General features: G+C 41.6%; 3 protein-coding genes across 5 annotated transcripts in view; 2 read left to right on the forward strand and 1 right to left on the reverse strand.

Annotated features, from left to right (window-relative positions):
• ILRUN (inflammation and lipid regulator with UBA-like and NBR1-like domains) overlaps positions 1 to 2,315 on the reverse strand; it is a 32,997-nt gene extending 30,682 nt beyond the window's left edge. Inside the window, exon 1 of one of the 3 annotated variants that reach the window (XR_014549124.1) lies at positions 1,962 to 2,315. Coding sequence is in view for 2 of the 3 variants with exons in the window: in XM_083618070.1 (XP_083474196.1) it covers positions 1,962 to 2,119 (158 nt within the window). In the remaining variant the exon portion in view is untranslated. The remainder of the gene's footprint in view (positions 1 to 1,961) is intronic. The other 2 variants (XM_083618070.1, XM_083618069.1) reach the window with 2 other exon arrangements.
• Positions 2,316 to 5,615: 3,300 nt separating this feature from the next.
• Positions 5,616 to 13,738, forward strand: SNRPC (small nuclear ribonucleoprotein polypeptide C). The gene is made up of 6 exons (XM_083618087.1): positions 5,616 to 5,723; positions 7,372 to 7,414; positions 8,465 to 8,573; positions 9,948 to 10,037; positions 11,039 to 11,143; positions 13,385 to 13,738. Exons 1-6 carry the CDS (start codon positions 5,716 to 5,718, stop codon positions 13,507 to 13,509), a joined length of 480 nt encoding a protein of 159 aa, XP_083474213.1. The 5' UTR covers positions 5,616 to 5,715; the 3' UTR covers positions 13,510 to 13,738.
• Positions 13,739 to 16,848: 3,110 nt separating this feature from the next.
• BLTP3A (bridge-like lipid transfer protein family member 3A) overlaps positions 16,849 to 23,033 on the forward strand; it is a 59,669-nt gene continuing 53,484 nt past the window's right edge. Inside the window, exon 1 of the mRNA XM_083617940.1 lies at positions 16,849 to 17,172. Within this exon, the coding sequence (XP_083474066.1) occupies positions 17,129 to 17,172 (44 nt within the window). The 5' untranslated portion in view covers positions 16,849 to 17,128. The remainder of the gene's footprint in view (positions 17,173 to 23,033) is intronic.

Here is a 23,033-nt window from a genome sequence, read left to right on the forward strand (position 1 = left end):
TGATCCTAAATTGTTCACAAAGCATTGCATAAATATTAAACTAGCCAAAGTTCAGACATAACATGGAACTTTGGTTATTTTAAAATTTAAAAAGAAGCATTTGATCTCCTCCTATAGTATGGCTTTACATGCCCTAAGTAGAAGACTAGTTAATTTAACCTATCTGTGACACAAATTAGATGCAGATCTCCAGTATCTCAAAGAGAGGATCTTTATGAATATTGATACCAGGGATCTTTTAACTGGAAGTGTAATGAAATAAACCAATTATTTTTAGCACCTCTGCACTCTAAAGCTGGGCCACACCCTTTTCCAAGGGTCACAACATCAGACAGCAAGTGGGGGCTCCCAAAAAAATGTTGCTGCACAACAAAATAAAACCCTTCACACAGTTAACCTTGATGTAAAGGTAGAGAGTACCATCATAGGTTTCTTCTTCTTGACTTGCTTTCTGTAGGAATCATTCTCCCCCCACAATGAAGCATGCAATTATGCAAGTCCCTACCTACATTTTGAAATTGTATATTCCAGACACTAGCTTCTCTCATCTACAGAGACCAGGTTCTAGTCTAGGGATAACCATATCTACCTCTTATTTTTCTTGGGATAAAATGAAGCACTTATGCACACCAAGCTGAGATCCTTGGGAAAAGTGTAAAATACATACCTGACAAATAAAATAAAGAAATGATACACCAGACAGAAAACCAGTTACTGGTGTCTTATTTATCAGTCCAATCCTAATCATGTTTACTTCATTAAACCACACCTCTCCACCACATTCTCACATGCTGCAGGCATGGCTTTTTAGAACCTTTAGTTTACAAACCTGAGAACTCGACACTCTTTAGGAAGTAGTAATTAAAGTTGTGATTGGTATGATTCCAGCCTTTTCAACTGTGGCCCATACAGATGTGATTGGCCCAACCCATGGTCTACAGTTGCCCATAAATTATTTGACCTCCAATGTTTACAGTGTAATCCTACTGATAGAGAACTGGGATTGGATCTAGAAATCCAAGCCTTGCTTCTGTCATGGACTCACTGCACAGCCCCTGAGCTTGAAATCCCCAACAGAGAAAAAAATAATAACATAACTAGCCAACCTCACAGGGTAGCTGTGAAGTAAAACACTCAAAAAGAGAACAAATCAATATCTGATTGTACATAAATCCATGACAGCTGACCACAGATTTCAGACACTGTCAACTTTTAATTATAAGTCTGGCAGATGAAACTAGTAAACAATCCCAAGAGAAGATGTTTTCCCAAACTCTGAACCTGTAAGAGCTAATAATCCACATTCCCACTATGCAATCCAGCCACTGAGATTATATGAACTGTATTCCAGCTAAGAAGAAAACATCTGGCCTGTGAACTTGCACTCTGGCTTTCACTCTAACGAACAGGCACCCTTTTTGCATTGCTGAATATATAGAGACACAATTAGAAACGAAACCATAACATGACGGAACCTGTCACGAAGCACGAAGCCTTTAAGGAGAACAAGACGACCCACGGATTTGGACCCAAGATGACGCCTACTCCTGTCGAAAGAGGGCCTCATCCAAATGCCTTTACAGATGGGAGGGGGGTGGGTAGAAGCGACTACTGCTCCTTTATATTTTGGCGGCACTTGTATGACATGCTCCGCGAGTGAAGACGCGTCACACTGAGGTTGTTTACATTGGACGGAGCTGGTCCACCATAGAAAGAGAGGAGAGACGCGACGCTGCTCCCCCGCCGCCAGCGCGTTCGGGATCCAGCCCTCGCCCGGACTTCCTTGGCGGGGCAACTTCCCCAGGACCGGGAGAGCGAGCTGGGCCTGGCGAAGTCAGCCCCGCCAGGGCCTCCTCCGCTCAGCCCTCCCGAGAAGACGCCCGGCCAACCCACGCGCCCCCCCGCCCAGCCGCGGCCCACCTTGCCCACCCGCCTCCCCTGCTTCCCCTCAGGACTTGTACCAGTTCGTCATGTCCAGGAAGAAGGCGCAGCCGGCGGGGCTGAGCTGGAAGCCGAGAAGCCGCTGGAACTCGCCAATGAGCACGTCCTTGTCGGTGGTTCCCAGGCAGCTGAACTTCTGCATCAACTCGGCGTCCAGGTCCACTTCCATCCCCTCCATGGCGACGGGAGCCCCTCTGCCCGCGCCAGCCCGGCCCCTTCCACTAGGCCCCGGGCTGCCCGTGAGCCGCCACTACCGCCTCCTCAGAGCTGCATGGGGGGGAGGGGGGAGCGAGCGAGAAAAGCAAGCGGGCGAGTAGCACGCAGGGCACGCCGACGTTGCCAGCGTCACCGCGCACCGTGACCTCACAGACGTGATGACATCATAGCAGAGGGTACCAAAACACAAACAGGCCAATGCAGTAGAGGGGAGGGGGCGGTTTCTGGATGCAAATAAACTGCGCCTAAGGTAGATTGAGCGCCTTTGGGTTATTATTCTTTTTAATTTGGGCAGCGAGGCTTGTATAACCCGATCCTACGCGTATTTACTCGGAAGTAAGTGCCATTGAGCCCAGCGGGGCTCCTTGCTTCCAAATAAGTGTGCATCAGATTGTATCCTTCTTTGCAGAAACGACATTTTTGTTCGGCTGCTGCCCTTTTCTTTCTCTTGTCGTAATACGGAGGGGATTTAACCCTCTATACTGTTAACTACGTTGTGTACCCTAAAATACTCTTAATAAACACCGGGTGTTTCGGGTGTTGTTTTTTAAATGAGATTTCTGACACTGGTATCCAGCTTGGGCATTGAAAGCTAAAATAAAATTTAAAAGTGACGAGAAAATAAAAACAAGTGAAAGCTGATCGCGATGCTTTTAAGAAACACGTGCAATTGCTAGCCATGTACGTATATTCGTAAATAAGTCCCGCTGAGTTCAGTAAGCCTTCACGCATCCAATACCGTGTAACACAGAAGTACATGTCTACACAGAAGTAAGCCACACTAAATTCAATGGGGTTTACTCCTTGGTAAGTGTGTGTAGGCTTATAGCCTAAGGCTACAATCCTAACCATGTCTACTCAAAAGTCACACTGAATTCAATGGAGCTTGCTTGCCCCTAGGTAAGACTGCAATCCTAAACCCACTGACTTGGTAGAAAGCCCCCATTCACTCCAATAGGATTTACTTCTGAGTAGATCTGGTTAGGATTACAGTCTAAATTTGCCTAAAACTGCAGCCCTGGTTGTTTAAAGTAGGCAAGCCAGAACGTTCTCACCACAGTTTATGTAAATTTGCTAATCTGGTTTTGCCAGAAGGGCCGGTTTTTACAGATCTGATAGAGACAAAGCATTTTCAGTTTCAAAAAGAAACACTGATGCAAATACAGTTCACTGCATTTCACAACATAGTTGTAGGTATTTTCAAAGGCAAAAAAACAACAACATAAAAACAAAAGAGGTATGCAGCTATGAAAACATTAAATATACACAGCATATCTGTGCATTTCATTGTGCTGGGAAACTGCGGAAGTTCTCAATTTAAATACAAGTAATCATTTGACAAAATCTTTGTCATGCAATTATAGAAAATTAATTCACCTGACTCATATCTAAATTGTTATATAGCCAATGATAAAAATAAGTTAAATGGCCACTGATAAATGGTAATTCATTTAACTAATTCTTTAGATCTAAAAAGTAGGTGTATTATTTTTAATAATGTGCATTCATTCTATTACTATTTAAAGCCAACTGTCCTTTGGATTGTGCCCCAAATGTTTAGAATGACAGTGCCAGTCATATGCCATCCAGCATAAAAAAGGAAGCATTTGATAACCAAGTCAATTGTAGTAGTCTATCTCTTTGGAGAAGGTTTTATCTATTATGTGGGGAAAAGAACCTTAGGCAGGATTAGAATCAGATCACGTCTAGTTTTAGTATTTTCACTACTTGAAGATGAGGAAGACGAGATGTTTCAGGGGCCTGGACACAATATGTATGCCTGGTTACATTTTGGAGCCGCTTTCCCAACTGCTGCTGCTGGAAGCCTGAGAACTACGGATCACATATTTTGTCCAAAATTCTGCCTTAATCCGCCACCCAATATGAAGCCTCCAACCTGCCCTATAATCAGGTTAGCCTTGACTTAAAGTAGGTAGCAAGCTGGAAGAACTGTACTGTTTGAAACACAAGATTGTTCAAAAGCTGATATATAATACTGACACCAGTGTTTTGTTTTTCAATATTTTTACAGTGAGTATTGAAACACAAATTTAGGGTGAAATCAGGGCAGTATGTTAAAGGAAGAACAGACCAATTGTGCTATACATCAACATGGAGAAAGAAAGGAGTACACTGGTCCCGAGTAGTGGATTATCATGTGTTAGGGATGAATGCTAGAGTAAGTCTACCCATTTTGCTGCCTTGCTCAATGACCCCACTGTCCCCATGGTGAATAAAAAAAACTACTTGAAGGTCTCTAGTATTACCAGACACATTGTCAGCAGAATCACATGATACCATCCTTTATGAACTCTACCATTTCAATCTGCAGGTGCCAGCAATTTCCTCCCCATTAGTCATGTTGTTCTAATTTTCTGCATGCAATGAGAATATTCTATATGAAGGAGAATTTTAAAATACAGGCAACTCTCAATTTGCACATGTTTGATGCACGTGCAACTGCGCGCACACACACACTGTGTTTGGCACCGGAAGAGGGCAGGGTTAGAATGGGGACAGGCTTATGTGTGCTCCACTGACACGTGTGACGACCCAGAACATAACCCCCATGTAAATTGGGGGGAGGGTTGCCTGTATGATTCCCTCACCTAAAGTCTAAAACGATACTGAACAGGAAGTACTATCACACAATGTTGCTGAATCCAGAGGTATCAACCCCAAGCTTTCCTATAAACTATTTACAGTGATTTCTGGCTTTAAAAAGAAAAGCGCTGGGTGTTGTGCGGGTATCCGGTTGCACCAAGGTGTACTGGGAAGCAGCAAGCCTAACCATGGCTAATTCTCCATCTCTGAAAATACAAAAGCTTCTTGTTAGCCAGGTCTGTCTCCATCCATATACACAGGTTCATTGATAGGTCAAAAACAGGAATATAAAAAAGATGCAGTCTTAATATTATCAAAGGTGAAAATTAGATATTCTAATTTGTCATTAATTTCTAATTAACACAGATGAGGGGAGGGGAATGAGTCATCATATACATGTAAAATCTTAAAGTTATGGACTTTTCCAGTTGTTAAAAAGAAATAACAACCTTTTCGATGAATCCGTTTGACACAACCCCACCTCATACAACAACTAACCTAAATGCGCAACTGAAAGAAGATCTAGCCCTCTTTACCCTACTTCCATTTTCCTTTCCTTCCCCTCTGTTGATTTGCAGATTGTAAGCCCCTCAGGTAGGAATCTATCTCCCGTGTTTTGTACGGCGCAATTCCTAAAGGTAACGATGATCACAGTAATAACCGGTTATTATCACTTCCGGCCTGAAATGTATATGGTTTTGCTCTCTTAATTTCCAAGGCGAGGAGTATAGAGTGGGGGGGGGGGGTTACCATAGAAATGCCTAAGGCTTAGAGCGCCTCTGTTCTGCATTGACCATAGAGACTCAATACAAGGGCGCTTTTTATTTTTTGCCGGAAGTCCGATTTTTAAAATCTCTATGGTAAAAAAAACAAACCGGGAACGGTTGTCGCATAATAATTGCGCCATTTCCTTTAGACATTTGCGCGGCCGGTAGCGCATCGCTAGCGAGCAACATGCCCAAGTGAGTAAACTGGAGAGCCTTCGTATGAAAAGCTCTGGTGGGAACTGGGAAGGGTGAAAAGTGCGTACAGACTGAGTGGAACAATTTTCTGTGGAGGGGGGGGGAACAGATGGCTTGTCCCATATATTTACGTATATTGTTTGTGTACGTTCTCTGTGCTGGTTCCGGTTTGTACTCATGTACGTAATTCTTTTAAGTGGGCTTCCTAATAGCTTCACTAAAGAGAATTGTGACTCTTAATGCTTGGTCGGGCTTCCTTACAAATATTCGTGAATTCAAATAACACACACACACACACACCATTTTTGTGTGCGTGCGTGCAGAGGCCTTAAGGCTGAGGTCTTCGCAGAAACATAGAGAAACTGCCTTATATACGCTCAGATCATTGGTCCATCTAGCTCATTACTGCTGCCAGTGTACTGACTGGTAGCCACTCTCCATATTTCAGAGGCTTTCCCAGCCCTACCAGGAGATTATGGGGATCAAAACAGTAGGTACTACCCCTGAGCTGTGACCCTTCTTACTTCCAACTATGTCCCACTGATCATGAGATTTGACTGCATATTTTGCTGACAACTTGTTCTGCCTCCTGGTAAACTGCCCTCTGGGAAGAACCCATTTAGACTTCGCACCATGCCGGGAATATTTGAGGCATTGTGAATAATTAAAATACTTGGTGGCTCACAGACTCAGCTGCCCTGTATGTGGGGACAAGCTATTCATAGGATCAGAGAATTGTAGGGTTGGAAGGGACCCTGAGGGTCGTATAGTCCTTCCCCCTGCAATAAAGGAATATTCAGCTGTCCCATAAGGGGATCAGACCTGTAACCTTTCATTGTCAGCACCATGCTCTAACCAATTGAACTATCTAGGCTGATACAGTTCTAACATATTCTGATGTTAGCTGTGATTGACACAGCCACTGTGTCACTTTGTTCTTCTGTCACTTAAGAAAAGAATGAGCTGAATCCAGTATTGCATCAGTGGACTTTTGCTTTTACAAGAGGACAGCCTCTGCTACCCTAGCACACATCCAAAATCTGGTCCTCCAAGCCTCTGGAGCAGATTTTGAAGATGCATGGAGGGCTGTAGGGGGGAAGAGAGGATGGTGGTCCTGATTGCAAGAGGAATTCTGTTCCACTTGCACACAAAGAGCACCGCATACAACACTGATTTCTTTTCTCAGTCTTTCTTTTTAAGAAGGGATTCATATTATTACAGTGGGACCTCAGGTTACAGACGCTTCAGGTTATAGACTCCGCTAACCCAGAAATAGTACCTCAGGTTAAGAACTTTGCTTCAGGATGAGAACAGAAATCGCGCAGCGGCAGTGGGAGGCCCCATTAGCTAAAGTGGTACCTCAGTTTCAGGTTGAGAACAGACCTCCAGAACGAATTGAGTTCTTAAAGCGAGGTACCACTGTATCAATGCGAGTGACTAAATAGAATCTTTGCACATAGGTAAAGATAAGTAAATCTGAAGGATGCCATTGCATAAAACAGGTGAATGTTTTTTGAGGAAAATATAGTGAAATAGCTTCTTCTTGTAAAAGCAACAAAACTAAATTACTAGTCTTAACTAAAAAGCATATTATAAGAAGCAAACAATCATTACCCTACTTCCAGTGCATATTTGTCTCTCGTTCCAGGTTTTATTGTGATTACTGTGATACTTACCTCACCCATGACTCTGTAAGTAGGACATTTCACAATGTTACAGTATGAAAGTTAAAACAGTTCTTCAGAGGATTACTTCTGAATACATTTCCTAAATAAAATCTAATATGCAAGCCTATCACTTTCATCTAGATAGATAGAATGTCATTCTAAAAACACCCTCATTGTGAAATTGTGTGGTGAACTTCAGTAGTTTTCTATGCCATGCTGCAAATATTTATATTCATGATTAATTTCATTATAATTTATATACATGATTAATTATTAAATGAATGAGACAGGTCAGGGTAGAAGTTAAATATGCCTGAGCTCAATATCATGGATGTGAGTTGAAGACTATTGGTTGGCTGCAGGATGGTTGCTTGGGTAAATACTTAGTGACCAACCATGACCTTAATAAAATCACTATGCTGACTGTTCATTGTTATCCTGAGGTAGGTAAAAGTGGGTGCTGCTGCTTAAGGTTGGCGGTTCAGATCAGTCCGATGGGGTGAGCTCCCGTTGCTCTGTCCCAGCTTTTGCCAACATAGCTGTTCGAAAGCACGCCAGTGCAAGTAAATAAATAGGTACCGCTGCAGCAGGAAGGTAAATGGCATTTCAGTGAGCTCTGGTTTCCATCACAGTGTTCTGTTGCGCCAGAAGCAGTTTAGTAATGCTCCCCACGTGACCTGGAAAGTTGTCTGCGGACAAGCACTGACTCCCTTGGCCTGAAAGCAAGATGAGCACTGCAACCCCATAGTCGCCTTTGACTGGACTTAACCATCCAGGGGTCCTTTACCTTTACTTGTTGTCCTGACAATTTTCTTTCTAAAGAGAAATGTCAATTTTACATTATGTCATCACGAATACTGAAAGATGATGACTCAGTGAGCAAACTCACTAGATTCTCATGTCTACTTGGTAGTTTACTAGTTTGTGATAAAATCATGATTACTGTATTTGAGACTACTATATGTAAAGGTTCTCTTCCTATATTGGTACAGGAACGGTTAGGTGAAATTTATCAATATTTTAGACACATGGGTATGTTTGGTGCTTGGAGAGCAAAAGTTTTATGTCTTGCAGCCATCTGTGAGGAAAACCCATTGCAGTGGCAGGAAACATAAAGAAAATGTGAAAGACTACTATCAAAAATGGATGGAAGAACAAGCACAGAGCCTGATTGACAAAACGAGTAAGTCATATCAATGCAATGGCTGTTTCACACATTTGTTTATTTGATTGAAGTTTACACTTACCTAGGGAATTAGTTCAATCCTTTTTCCACAACATGTTTGCAGTTGAAGCTCTGCCTCCTTCAGCACCTTTACTGGAAAGTTGCAGAACTGCTGGACTTAAAGGCCGTGTCATGTAGTAATGAATGCAGACTTTTATAAGAATTCCCTGTTGAAGAATTGTGGAATTTGTGTCCTATGTTACCACATTCAAGCCCTTAACAACAAAAAAAAATTATAAGCTATTATTCAGTTGTTTTCTTGTTGAGCTGAGGGGACCATATTTGGTGATTTTTCTCTTAAAATATTGGGGAAATGGTTCCTTTAAGTATCTTTGTCCAGCACATTGACAAACATTTCTAAGGGAGACTCTTAGGAGTGCCATATGCTCTTGTTTTTAATCTTGTGTCCACTAAGGGCCTTTGCCCTTTGGAATGTGCTTCCAACAAACACCAGGCAGGCTTTCAGTATTGGTATTTTGGTGCTTGCTTAAAACTCATCTGTTTGTCCAGGCTTTCCCTGAGGGAAGATCAAGCTTGCTTGATGTATTGAGCAGATCTATTGTTTTGTGGGATCTTTTCTACTTTTTCTTTGTAAACTTAGTTTTATTGTTAGTTTCATGCTCTTCACCACTGATACTTTTTTTTAATCTTGGTTTGGTGGTTTGGAAATGTTTTCAACTTTAAATAAATTAATGTGGATGTTTTATGGAGCAATCCTATGCACATTTACTCAGATGTAAGTCATATTGAGTTCTGTGGGTCTTACCCTTAGGTAAATGGTGATAGGAATATAGCCCCAGTTTAGAACCTAGTTTTGAAACTTTTGAAAGCACTTCAGTTTCATCTGCACACCTTCATGGCCTTACTGTAGGATCCTATGCATGCTTACTTTAATGTCCCAATGTGCTCACTGAGGTTTACTTGGGTCAGTGTGTTTAAAATAGCAAATTTACCTGGAATTAAGTTCAGTTGAACTCAGTGGGTTTTACTTCTGAGGAGCCATGCGTGGTAATTCACTGTAAATGTTTCCAAGTTCCTTACATTAGTCACGTTTTAAACAGTAAATGTGTTTGTCAATGTTCTCTTGCTCTTATAATTATTTGAAAATATGGTTTATTGAAATGGATGAAGCTTTCCTGCTTGTGGGATTAGATAAATTGGCTGGAAGGAATAAATCCAGGCAGCTGCAGAAATGAAGAGATTGCATGACTAGAGAACTTGAGGCAGTTCCACATAGAAAGTATGCATTTGGTCACTAAAAAGAATCAGAAATGTATAGGAAAACTTCAGTAACTAATTATGTTCGGCTTTTATTTATTTGCATTAATGTAGCGGCTGCATTTCAGCAAGGCAAAATTCCACCTACTCCATTCTCTGCGCCACCTCCAGGAGGAGCTATGATACCACCACCACCTAATATCCGTAAGTATGAATATTGATGTTTTATCTCTGGCTAGCATGGCAAAACTTTGGTATGTGTTACAGGGAAAACTTTAGGTGGTTATTTGGGTAGTACAGTTGTACCTCCGCTTATGTATCCCTCCGCTTACACAAACTTCGGGATACGTAAGTGGCAAACCCGGAAGTATATTTCTGGGGTTTTGCCACATGACAGTGCACAGAAGCAGTCCCTCTGGTTGCAGAAACCTCGGGATCCAACCGGAGCTCTGGAATGGATCCAGTCCACAACAAGAGGTACCACTGTACTTTAAAAAGAATACAGTGGTACCTCGGGTTACAGACGCTTCAGGTTACAGAAGCTTCAGGTTACAGACTCCACTAACCCAGAAATAGTACCTCAGGTTAAGAACTTTGCTTCAGAATGGGAACAGAAATTGCACGGGCACAGCGGCAGCAGGAGTCCCCATTAGCTAAAGTCGTACCTCAGGTTAAGAACATTTCAGGATAAATAATAATAATAATAATAATAATAATAATAATAATAATAATAATATTTTTTTATTTATACCCCGCCCATCTGGCTGGGTTTCCCCAGACACTCTGGGCAGCTTCCAACAAAACACTAAAATACAGTAACCTATTAAGCATAGTTTAATAGTTAAGAACGGACCTCCAGAACGAATTATGTTCTTAACCTGATGTACTACTGTAGTAGCCATTTATTAATTACGAATAACATTGCAATCTTACCCTGCTAGGAGTGATCGCCGAAGAAGAAGAAGAGCTATGGATGATGAACAGCTGATGTTCATTACAATATTACCTATTCACCATTACAACAACTGGTTGTAATGGTGAATAGATAAGATATTTCACCAACTCCTAACTTCTTACGGTGAAGAACTAACAGACAGTTGGGATGCAAAAAGATTGTTGGCAGTCTTCAAAAACATCGTGTTTCTGAGATGTTAGGTTGGTGTGCAAACTTATTTTGACATTTGTCCATTGTTTTCATACTTGAGCGGGTCCTCCACGGCCTGGTATGATGCCAGCACCCCACATGGGTGGCCCTCCAATGATGCCAATGATGGGCCCACCACCCCCAGGAATGATGCCAGTCGGCCCTGGTAAGTTCTGGATGACATAAATATTTGCCCTTTTGCTTTAATTCCTTATATTCTGAAGATACATTTGTATGTGCATGTGCATAGGTCCTTAACTAGAGCTTGAGCTCCTATATGTTGTAAGTTTCCCTAAAACCTTCATTGTCTAGGAAGTTCTCCCATCTCTCTAGTGTCTGGGTTAACCCAGTTTTCTCCCCTTGGGATAAACCTCTTGCTGGATTATAATCAACATTCATTTAAAATTTGGTCTTGCCTGTTTCATAGGAATCTTGGGAGCTGCCATCCTTAAGATCTCATGTTTCTATGTATAGATAAAGATCTGAAAAATATATATTAATATTTACTGATTAAAGTGGTAGCTGAGATGTTTCTCTGTATAATTCTTAAACTTATTTCTGTTACATTCTTTTATTTTTCTTTACTTTTAAAATACATTTATACTTTAGCATATTTAACCTTGTTACGATTTATTAAAATATTTTATATTATTTTCATTGGCTTTTTATATAATTTTACAAAACTAAAAATGAAAACAATAAGTAAAGCATAATAACAGAGAAGAGACATCCCATATTCTTCTCCCTCCCACCTCCCTAGCCCTCAATGGTACAGTTAGATTACAAGTTTGTTAAGAAATTCTAACGCTTGTTGGTTTTGTTTCATTGTGCAATTTGGAGTGATCAAAAGGTGCCAGGAATTATTCTGTAGTGCTGTTGCATAGACTGTTATGCATTTAAAAGATCATACTATACATCTGGAGTGAATAAAGCCTTATCTTAAAAAGCATTTCACTGATTCCAAAAGAAAGCTTTTTTCAGTGTCACCAAAATTCCCAACCTTTCCACTAGGAAAATTATGGTTTAGCCATGATGAATACACTTCGGGCTCAGTCTCTTCTCCAGTCTCTTGCAAGATTCCATTTTCCTTTCCTGATTTTCTTATGCCATAGCCTGCTGTGAAGTCCACATTTAGCCAACTAAAAATTGCCTTCAATCCATGGCTTGAAGTGGGTTTGCAAACTGTGATTCAGAAGTTGTCCTAGTTAGCATTAACCATTGTTTGCCTGATTCAGATGTCACATCATCCCATGGTTAAGCAAACAAGGGAGGGAGGTGCTCTCAATCTCCAAATCATGGTTTGACCACGACACCTAAAACAGGCAATTGTTCATCAAGCAGTGCTGGAACAATATTACTAATACCCTTTGCCACCATTAAAAGTGTGTAAAACAGGAAGCACTCTTAGCAGTAAGCAAAGTGTTGGGCATGCTCTTTACCGTGTGACCATTAGGTAAAGGTAAAGGGACCCCTGACCATTAGGTCCAGTTGTGGCCGACTCTGGGGTTGTGGCGCTCATCTCGCTTTATTGGCCAAGGGAGCCGGCGTACAGCCAGAGCAGCGCACGGAAACGCCGTTTAACTTCCTGCTGGAGCGGTACCTATTTATCTACTTGCACTTTGACGTGCTTTCGAACTGCTAGGTTGGCAGGAGCAGGGACCGAGCAACGGGAGCTCACCCCGTCACGGGGATTCGAACTGCCAACCTTCTAATCGGCTAGTCCTAGGCTCTGTGGTTTAACCCACAGTGACCATTAATACGCCCAAATAATTTAGTCTGTGTTAAGTGAGTCTCCTAAATGTCTTCCGTATGAAATACCAAATATATAATGCAGTACAAAACAGCAATGTATGATACCTTGAAAGACCTGGTTGTGTAAGTATATTGTGTAAGCTCTTGCCCAATTCTGGAACTTTGACGGCATTATCAGTGTTTGTGGGCACTATTGGCATTTGGAAGCTATCTAATCTAGAACTTGTTTTTGAAGTATGTACTATCATAGCACTATCATAGACAGGTAAAACAATGGAACTGGATATCAACTTTCCTTCCAGAAATCTTCATTTCATGGAACAGGACTTTCCTGTACCACTTGAAATATGCTCCTGGAAGATGGGAGGCCTTTGGGAATGGCATGGGGGATTGGCATACAGAATGGAAGCATGTCATCCTCCTGTGTAAATGGAAGAACAATTTAGGATCTAAACCAATGTGATCTGCAGTGAAGAAATGACAAAACATTTCCAACACTAGTCTAGGAAAGTTTTCTCTTTCCATACTGAAAACGTGGAAGCTTCTTCCTAGAAATCTAGGTGGTCTTTTCAGGACACTTTTAATAGACATTGTGGTGCCTTTGACTAGAAATTGGTTAGTACATTTCTTATGCTTTAAATTTACTTTGCTGTAGCTCCAGGAATGAGGCCGCCCATGGGAGGACATATGCCAATGATGCCAGGGCCACCTATGATGAGACCTCCATCCAGACCCATGATGGTGCCAACCAGACCAGGAATGGCTCGTCCAGACAGATAAAGTGGAAGTGGACTGACCATTCTGCCTGTGTTTTATGTACACCTATCTGTGAACAAAAGCCCTGGGAGTGCCATTGTCCCAAGCAGCAACAAACCACCTGGTTTTTCAGTTTCCAAACTTAAATGGGTGAAGGAGGGAGGGGAGAAACAGAAGACTGGACTAAAGGTTTGTAACATTTATCAGACACATGTCCTTGTTCATTATTGGAATAAACCTTTGATACTTGTTAGACACATCGTCTGTGTGTTGTTCATCCCACGTACATGGTTCAGTCTGACAAATAAGTCATAAACCAGATTGCTCATATGGTTGAGGCACAGTTCATGATGCTGCCACTACTGCCATTCTCCCACCTTCTCTGCCTCTGGTGGAGGTAGTGTTGTTCTCCCTCTCTCCCCAAGAGCTGCACATGGTATCCTCTCACCCTCCCTGCTATTGGATCTCTCTCTCTCTCTCTCCCTCCCTCCCTCTCTCTCTCTCTCTCTCTCTCTCTCACACACACACACACACACTGTTGCTCTCTCCACCTTAGTGTTCCTAGCTACCCTTCCCCATGCTTTCTGGTGATCTGCCTTTGAGGTTTCCTTCAGTATGCATTCCTACCATCACCTTTGTTTTTGGTTGTGATGGTATGAAGCAGCAAGTCTTCTAGCAGCAGAAACCCTTGAGATAGCACTGCTGGGGAGTTGTGCTTCTGAACAGTTTGAGTCTGAGAGATGCAAATGATTCCTGAGCACAGTGACCACTCATGCTGTATAGAATAGAAAAACAGTCAAAAGTTTTATATTCCTTAAATGCGTAATGCAGATATGAGATTTTAATTTAATAAAAAAAAGCTTTCTGCATACGGCACACTCAAAAAAAGTTTGATGCTGCAGAAGAATACATGCTATTTGTAAATGAACGTGTTATTTAATCTTTTTGAAAAAATAGTATAACAGCACTCTGTGAAACCATTTGGTTTCAATAAAATCAAATTTCCCAACAAGTAGAAACTTACTATTATTTATTTATTTTTCTGTAATGTATATATACACACACATCCACATCCACATCCTGCCTTTCAGGGGAAAAGCCTTGCAAGGTGGCTGACAAGTAGATAATACAATTAAAATAAACTATGAAATGGAAAACTATTTAAAAACAGCATTCTGTAAAATATTAAGCCTGATTCTTCTTGTTATCAGCAATTTGCTTCTGTAACCTAAAGGGAACCTTCATGGAAAATTTGTCTGCAATCCTAACACTACTTGAAACGTGAAAAACCAGTGATCTCTGGTTTGGGGTTGGGTATTTATGACTTCATTAACAGCTTCTGGTTGTGCAAGAAGCAGATTGCTATGATACAACCTATGCTTTTTTATGTGGACATATGGAGTCACCAGGGCTGCTGAGCTAGCAATTGTGGGCAACTATACACCCTTTTGTTGTGGATAATTGCTTCATGAAAATAGCATGTGACCTGCCTTAAAATGAGTCATGTTTGCTTTTTGTAAGTGTTGAAGTGTGTTTTCAGCAGTGTAGCCTTCACTTTTTCCTAGAGAATTCCTGCCATACTTGCAGAATTTGAAATCCGATTGGGAGTTGGCATCTTGCGCCATTAAAAGCTTGGTGAGCAAAACTGTGTATGCAAATTGACATTGCTCTGTTAATTGGTTAAGGCAGTACAGTTGCTTAGGGCAGCATGAGCGGACTTGTGGGATCTGCTTTGCTTTTTGTTCACTAAAATTTGAGATGCACCAACCAGAGCAAAATTGTGGTGAAGGGGGTGGAGCATCCCATGAGCACTGCCATATCAGCTGCACCCCATGAGCCATTTACCAAAATGATCTGCGTATACAATTACAAAACTACATCCAACATACTCCAAACCAGGAGGTGCCAGCTGTACGATTTTCAAAACAAGCTGCTATAAAATCAGCAGCTTCAAAGTAAACCTAAATATTACACTGAGCTAGCTGAGTAGGCTTGCCTAAACCAAAAGGGTTTTAGTGGGTGCTAGCTCTATCCTTAGGCAGAGTGAGGCAGCTGCATAGCGCTGCAAACACGAGATCTGAGAGCAGCAGCAGGATGGTGACAGGATAAAGTGCAGGAAAGTGTGCCTGCTCTTAAGCCAGCCTACTGTCCTGCCAACAAAGGTCTGTATAGTTAAAGCTATGGTTTTCCCAGTAGTGATGTATGGAAGAAGGCTGATCGCCGAAGAATTGATGCTTTTGAATTATGGTGCTGGAGGAGACTCTTGAGAGTCCCATGGGCTGCAAGAAGATCAAACCTATCCATTCTTAAGGAAATCAGCCCTGAGTGCTCACTGGAAGGACAGATCGTGAAGCTGAGGCTCCAATACTTTGGCCACCTCATGAGAAGAGAAGACTCCCTGGAAAAGACCCCGATGTTGGGAAAGATGGAGGGCACAAGGAGAGGGGGACAACAGAGGACGAGATGGTTGGAAGGTGTTCTCGAAGCTACCAGCATGAGTTTGACCAAACTGCAGGAGGAAGTAGAAGGCTGGAGTGCCTGGCGTGCTCTGGTCCATGGGGTCACGAAGAGTCGGGCACGACTAAACGACTAAACAACAACTGCCCTCCTTTGCAGTGGAAGGCAGTAGTGATGAAGCAGAAGGGATCTGACAGCCTGTTTGGCGTTTGTACATGGCACAGGAGGCGGTGCCACCTTGACTTTTGATTCAGGCAGCAAGATGTCTTGGGCCAGCCCTGCATGAGCCCCACTATGATGATTATTATCTATTTATTTATACCCCGCCAGGCCAGCAGCCAAAGTGGCCATTGGGACCTCGAGCATTTTAGAAATCCATCCTCCCTGTCAGACAAAGGCCAATTTAAAACAATAACAAGAATTATTATTTTTTCCAATTTTTTTTATTAATGATCCAAAAAGTTTTTTAGACAAACAAACAAATAAACAAACAAACAAAAATTGCAGCCTTATTTAAACCAGTCTTAGTAACATTGCTAAGTGACTTCCTTGTATCCCCCTGGTTGAATTTCAATGTATATCATTTTAACAGTCCAAAACCAATATTCTTATATAATTAACTTAATGACTTAACATCTGTCTTTCTTTCAAATTTGGCATTAAACATATTAATTCATCACATTACATACTTATCTGATATTTGCAAGCTTTTCCAATTAAGTTAAGTTAACATATTGAACTAAATAGTCTTTAAATTTCATCCATTCCTCCTGGTAGTCCTCCTCCAACAATAACAAGAATTAAACAACAAAACACCATATTGCCCACAACGACAGAAACCGCGGGGATGTTGTGCTTTGGCTGCAGCTTCGGTACCATGCAGGGAGAGGAGGAGGTTGCTGGGGCTGCGTCTGCTGCTGCTCTCCCTGTGAGCCAACAGAGGGCGCTGCCACGCCGCCGTGTTCGTCCCGCCTCTCTCCGGCGGGCGGGGGCTGAAGGCGGCTCTGCCGGACTTGGCCGCAGTGGTGGCCGGGATTCCGTCGGCGTCTGAGGCCGGGAGGGAAGGAGGGAGGGGACTGGCGATGGCAGGAGGCGGCCGGAGCGGCGGAGGCGCCGGGCGGCGAGGGAGGCTGTGATGGAGCACCTGGGGCGTTGAGAGGAGCCTCGTTCTGTCCAGGGCCCCGGCATGGCTGGCCTCTTCAAGAAGCAGATCCTGAAGCACCTGTCCAGGTGAGCGTCGGCAGGGGACGCCTTGCAGGTCTCCCTCTTCGAGTTGCGCGGAGGCGAAAAGGGGGGAAAGGAGCCTGGGAGGGAGGCTGTGTGAAGGGCAGGCAGAGGCGAACGGGGGTGCGGGTCCCCGAGAAACCTTCCTCTGTGGCAAGGGTCTTCGCGGCAGCAGAAGCCACAAGAGGAAGGGGAAAAGGTTCACCAGACGGACCCCCCCCAATTATCTGCCTCCCACAAAATACTTGTTTTCTTGTGCACTTCTTTCCCCTCCCCAGCCCCCAGTTCCATTTGTTGCCGTCTGTTCTTTCATTGGGTCTGCCCCCTTCTTCTGCCTTGCCCGTTTTCTGCCTTCTCTCTCTTCTGCCCTCTGCCCTATCCCTTCCTTGGCAACAGAAGAAATCCTGCTTTTGATGTTGCCATTTAATCCTTCAGCTCTGGCCGTAATGATGTTGGAGATGATCCCGCCCCCCCCCCCGACTGTTTTATATTGTGTGTGTGCAAAAAAAATCTGTTCCTTTGGTTTCCTCCTCTTCCAGATTAGTTTAAATTTTGCACAGAGTCAGTGAAGGCTGAACATCTTCTCTTAAGGGCTGCTTATGGTTCCGAAGCTTGCCTCTTTCTGGCTTGCTTGTTTGAAATAAGTAAATAAAGAAAAATAATTCTCCTGCTGGCGACAATTGAAGGACCGTTGCATGAGTTAGTTTTTTTCCCTTTGCGTTTGGGATTAGTAACATGAGAGAGGGAGACATCTGTTTCAAGGTAGTTAGTGTTTTAGAGTGTGGGGAGGGCAAGGACAGCACAAGTAATATAGCATATCTGAGGAAAAGCATATGTTAGGATGAGCAGTCCGTATATATTCCCTCAATATATTGAGGGAAGAGCAGTAACAAATTACTGGTGCATACAGTTGAAACTCTGGAAATCTGGGCTCATGCCCAAGACTAAATTCACCATCTGTGTTGTTTGTACACAGTACATATTCATGCCACATTTCACTTGTGTCATTATTTGTTAGTAAGCTGATGGTATTTCTGGCTGTCACTAACATAGAAAACGCCTAAGTTGGAAAACATAGGACAAACTGTGCTAATTCAAAATATGGTGTGCTAGTTTTCATTTGAGAATCCTACCCATTTGGGGCTTTAAGAAGGTGCCTTTTGTTTATAATACTGACCAAAAACAGAGACATGAAGAAAGTGAAACAACTTGCAAGAGCCTAAATTAAAGCTTTTCCACATGATCAGTTAACATGTGCCCCGGTCACATTATTTCCCCTTACTCCAGTAGTCTCTCCGCTCCTCATAATGTACTATCCAGCCTGCACATTGTGGGGGAAAGGATAGCATTGCTGTAATCATGTTGCTGTCCTTTCGCTCCTTCCCTTCTTAACTATGGCTGTGCATTCTGGGGCAGGTAAAAGAGAATGTACAAATGCTGGGGGAAGCTGGAGGGAAGACTGCTGCCATGGCTTCTTGCCCCGGGTTCCAAAGAGCAAGGGGGCCATCAGTGTGAAACAAAGCAGCTTGGAGCTGAGACTACCTGCAGAATGCTACATGCATCTCCCCCACCCCAATCCACTTCTTCTTTTTAAGTATTTTTGGAGAAAGGGCATGTGGTGGTGCTAGGAGACATGGTAGCCCTTGTCTGATAAAGAATTGTAACAACATTAAACTGAAAAAATTCACAGAGTAGCGTAGGTGGATGGGTATAGTTGTACCATGGGTGCAAACGAGAACTCCTGGCTGTCATTGATAGTAGGTGCATGTTTGTTTTTAAAGTAAATTCCCATGCCTCTCCCTGTCCAAGAACCCAAAAGATAACCTGCATAAACTTATTTCTAAAATGAAGTAAAACTTCCAAACAGTAGAAGAGCCAAGAAGAACAAATTACAGAAAGATGACAACTGTACAGCCATAATCCATATACTATCTATTGTAATTCTGCTAGCTAAAATGTTAATTTTCCTTTCCCAGGTAAAAAATATTGCAGTTCAAGCACTGTGGAAATGTGACATTCTTGTTAAAGAAGTGTATAGATCCCTTACAACAAATGAATAATGATGGCAACTGCATAAATGTGTGAAAAAATCATTCGGACACTTTTATTAGGTAGGGGGGAAAAGTAGTCTATGAAAATCCAGCATAAAGCTCAGTGAATATCTTGAGCCATGGTTTGCAGCACTGGCCCTCAGCTGCTAATCCTGATATTTTGAAGCTTTTTATATGATTGAACTGAAAGTAATATAGATTTGACATCTAGCAGAATAACACATAAAGACTTGAACTAAAGTTCCTGGTCTGTAGCAAGCCTGTAAATATATTCAGTGACTCACCGATTACTAATAGGGCTGCTTTTAAAGGAATGGTACCAAAACAGAAGTACACTCTTGTTAAGTCAGGAATTCTCGTTTCTCCATCTGCTCTTATTTTGGTAGTGAATGAAGGAAAATGCATCAAAACTGTCATAATATATTAAAATAGCTGGTAGGCTTGCAAAACACATATTCCCTGCCATAAGGCAAACTGTGTATCTATTTTTTTCTGTGACTGCAGTTATCTTAGGTAAAATACAAAACCTAAAGCTAAAGTTGCCAATGTCTGCAGTTTAGAAACTATTTAATGGTGAAAGAATGGGATAGGAGAAGGTTTATCATGAAGGAGTAACACTGATGACAGCAAACAGAGGGTTTAGTTGGTTGCAGGCGGCATATAACTAGATATAAGATGATTTAAGAAGTCTTCCCAGTGTCTGCCATGCTTTTCACAGGCCAGTGTTTCGCTGCAGGATGAGGGCCTCCTGTGATCAAGCAGAAAGACAGAAAACACCCTTTGACTGGATCTTCCTAAGTGGAAGGAGCCTGGTCAATTTAGGGATAAGACAGATGTGCACTGAGAAGGCAGAGCCAGCCAAGCATTTATTTTTTGCTTTGGCAGAATCAAAATTACTTCCTACCCAATATAAGCTGATCACCATAACAATATTTTACTAAAGATTAAGACCTGATCAAACTATTATTTTCAGATTGTATTGGCTATTCTTCTTTTTTTTTTATAATATTTTTATTTTTCCATATAAACACAATACAACAAACATAAACATACAAAAACAAAAACAAAACAAAAAACATGTATCATTTCATATCCTAATTTCATATCCTATCTTCCCCGACTTCCTCATGCCTCCCCTTTCTGTATTCCAAATTCTTATCGATTGTTCAGCAAATCTTCCCTTATTTTAATTTAAATTTAGACTATTCTTCCTTATTCTCCTTGTCTTAACCATTACTAATAGTAACCATTTACTTTCCAGTCCAACATCATTCTAACTTTCATTAACTTTGTAATATTTCTTTAAATAGTCCTTGAATTTTTTCCATTCTTCTTGCGCTGCTTCTCTTCCCTGGTTTCGGATTCTGCTCGTCATTTCTGCCAAGCCCATATAGTCTATCACCTTCATCTGCCATTCTTCCAGTGTGGGTAGTTCTTGCGTCTTCCAGTACTTCGCAATGAGTATTCTAGCTGCTGTTGTAGCATACATAAAGAAAGTTATATCCGTCTTTAACACCCCTTGGCCGACAATACCCAAGAGAAAGGCCTCTGGTTTCTTGGGGAAAGTATATTTAAATACCTTTTTAAGTTCATTATAGATCATTTCCCAGAATGCCTTAATCTTCGGGCAAGTCCACCAAAGATGAAAAAATGTACCTTCAGTTTCTTTACATTTCCAACATTTATTGTCAGGCAAATGGTAAATCTTTGCAAGCTTGACTGGGGTTATGTACCACCTATATATCATTTTCATAATGTTTTCTCTTAAGGCATTACATGCCGTAAATTTCATCCCGGTGGTCCACAACTTTTCCCAATCAGCAAACAAAATATTATGACCAATGTCCTGAGCCCATTTAATCATGACCGATTTAACCGTTTCATCTTGTGTATTCCATTTCAGCAGCAAATTGTACATTTTGGACAAATTCTTAGTACTGGGTTCTAACAGTTCTGTCTCCAATTTTGATTTTTCCACCTGGAAGCCAATTTTACTGTCCAGTTTAAACGCTTCATTTATTTGATGATAGTGCAACCAGTCTCTCACCTTCCCTTTTAATTTCTCAAAACTCTGCAATCTCAATTTGTCCCCTTCCTTTTCCAAAATTTCCCCGTATCTTGGCCACTTGGACTCCATATTTAACTTTTTAACTGCCTTAGCTTCCATCGGCGACAGCCACCTTGGAGTTTTATTTTCCAGCAAGTCTTTATATCTGACCCAGACATTTAATAGTGCTTTTCTGACAATATGATTTTTGAAACTTTTATGTGCTTTAACCTTGTCATACCACAAATATGCATGCCACCCAAAAATGTTATTAAAACCTTCCAAATCCAAAATGTCTGTGTTTTCAAGAAGTAGCCATTCTTTCAGCCAGCAGAAAGCTGCCGCTTCATAGTAAAGTTTAAAGTCTGGCAGGGCAAACCCCCCTCTTTCCTTTGAATCCGTTAATATCTTAAATTTAATTCTGGGCTTTTTGCCCTGCCAGACAAATTTAGATATGTCTTTTTGCCACCTCTTGAAACAATCCATTTTATCAATTATTTGCAATGCTTGGAACAAAAACAACATTCTTGGCAATACATTCATTTTTATAGCTGCAATACGGCCTAACAAGGAAAGCTTTAAGTTGGACCAAATCTCCAAATCTTTTTTCACTTCTCTCCAAGTTTTTTCATAATTATCTTTAAACAAATTCACATTTTTAGCTGTCATATTTATACCCAAATATTTCACTTTTTTAACCACAGTTAACCCTGTCTCGTTCTGAAACCTTTCCTTTTCTATCTGTGTCAAATTTTTCTCCAAAACCTTTGTCTTAGACTTATTCAATTTAAATCCTGCCATTTGACCAAACTCTTGAATTATTTCCAAAACTCTTTTCGTGCTAGCTTCTGGCTCTTGTAATGTAAGTACTAAGTCATCTGCAAATGCTCTCAGTTTATATTGTTTAGCTCCGACCTGAATCCCTTTAACCAACTGGTCCCTCCTAATCATATTAAGCAAAACCTCCAGGACCGATATAAAAAGTAATGGGGAGATAGGGCACCCCTGACGTGTCCCTTTTTCAATCTTGAACTCTTCTGTAACCACATTATTTACAATTAGTTTGGCTTTCTGTTCAGAGTATATTGCACCTATACCATTCTCAAACCCTTGGCCTACCCCCATCCCCCGGAGGTTCTTCAACATAAAACTCCAAGAAATGTTGTCAAAGGCTTTCTCGGCATCCACAAATATCAAAACAGCTTTAGTGTTTATGTTCACTTCCAGCTTTTCCAAAATGTCAATTATATTCCTTACATTGTTCGACAAATGCCTTTTTGGGAGAAAGCCCGCTTGGTCCCCGTGAATCTCCTCCATCAAAACTCTTTTCAGTCTCTTTGCTAAAATGTCAGCAAAGATTTTGTAATCCACATTCAATAACGAGATGGGTCGGTAGTTTTTAAGTTGGGTCTTTTCAGTCTCTGTCTTTGGTATAAGTGTAATGTAGGCCTCTCTCCACGTATCGGGTGCCCTTTTCCCCTCCATAATCTCATTGCAGACTTCCTTCAGAGGTTGTATCAACCCTTCCTTCAAAACTTTGTAATATTTGGAAGTCAGTCCATCCGGTCCGGGGGATTTGCCCAGCGTCATGCCTTGAATGGCATCTTCTATTTCTTGTGCTGATATCTCCTGGTTCAATATTGTCTTACTTTCTTGCGAAACCTTTTTCAGCCCATTTTCCTCGAGGAACTGTTGTATGTCCATTTCTTTCTGCGGCCCTTGTGTGTAAAGTTGTCTAAAGTAGTTCTGAAAACAATTCCTAATTTCCG

This window comes from Podarcis filfolensis, assembly GCF_964270895.1.
Source record: "Podarcis filfolensis genome assembly, chromosome: 6".
Taxonomy (NCBI): domain Eukaryota; kingdom Metazoa; phylum Chordata; class Lepidosauria; order Squamata; family Lacertidae; genus Podarcis; species Podarcis filfolensis.

Coding starts and splice junctions, on each gene's coding strand:
- SNRPC (XM_083618087.1), top strand. Junction 7,415..8,464: donor CTTACCTCACCCATGACTCT/GTAAGTAGGACA, acceptor TATGTCTTGCAG/CCATCTGTGAGGAAAACCCA. Junction 10,038..11,038: donor ACCACCACCACCTAATATCC/GTAAGTATGAAT, acceptor TTCATACTTGAG/CGGGTCCTCCACGGCCTGGT.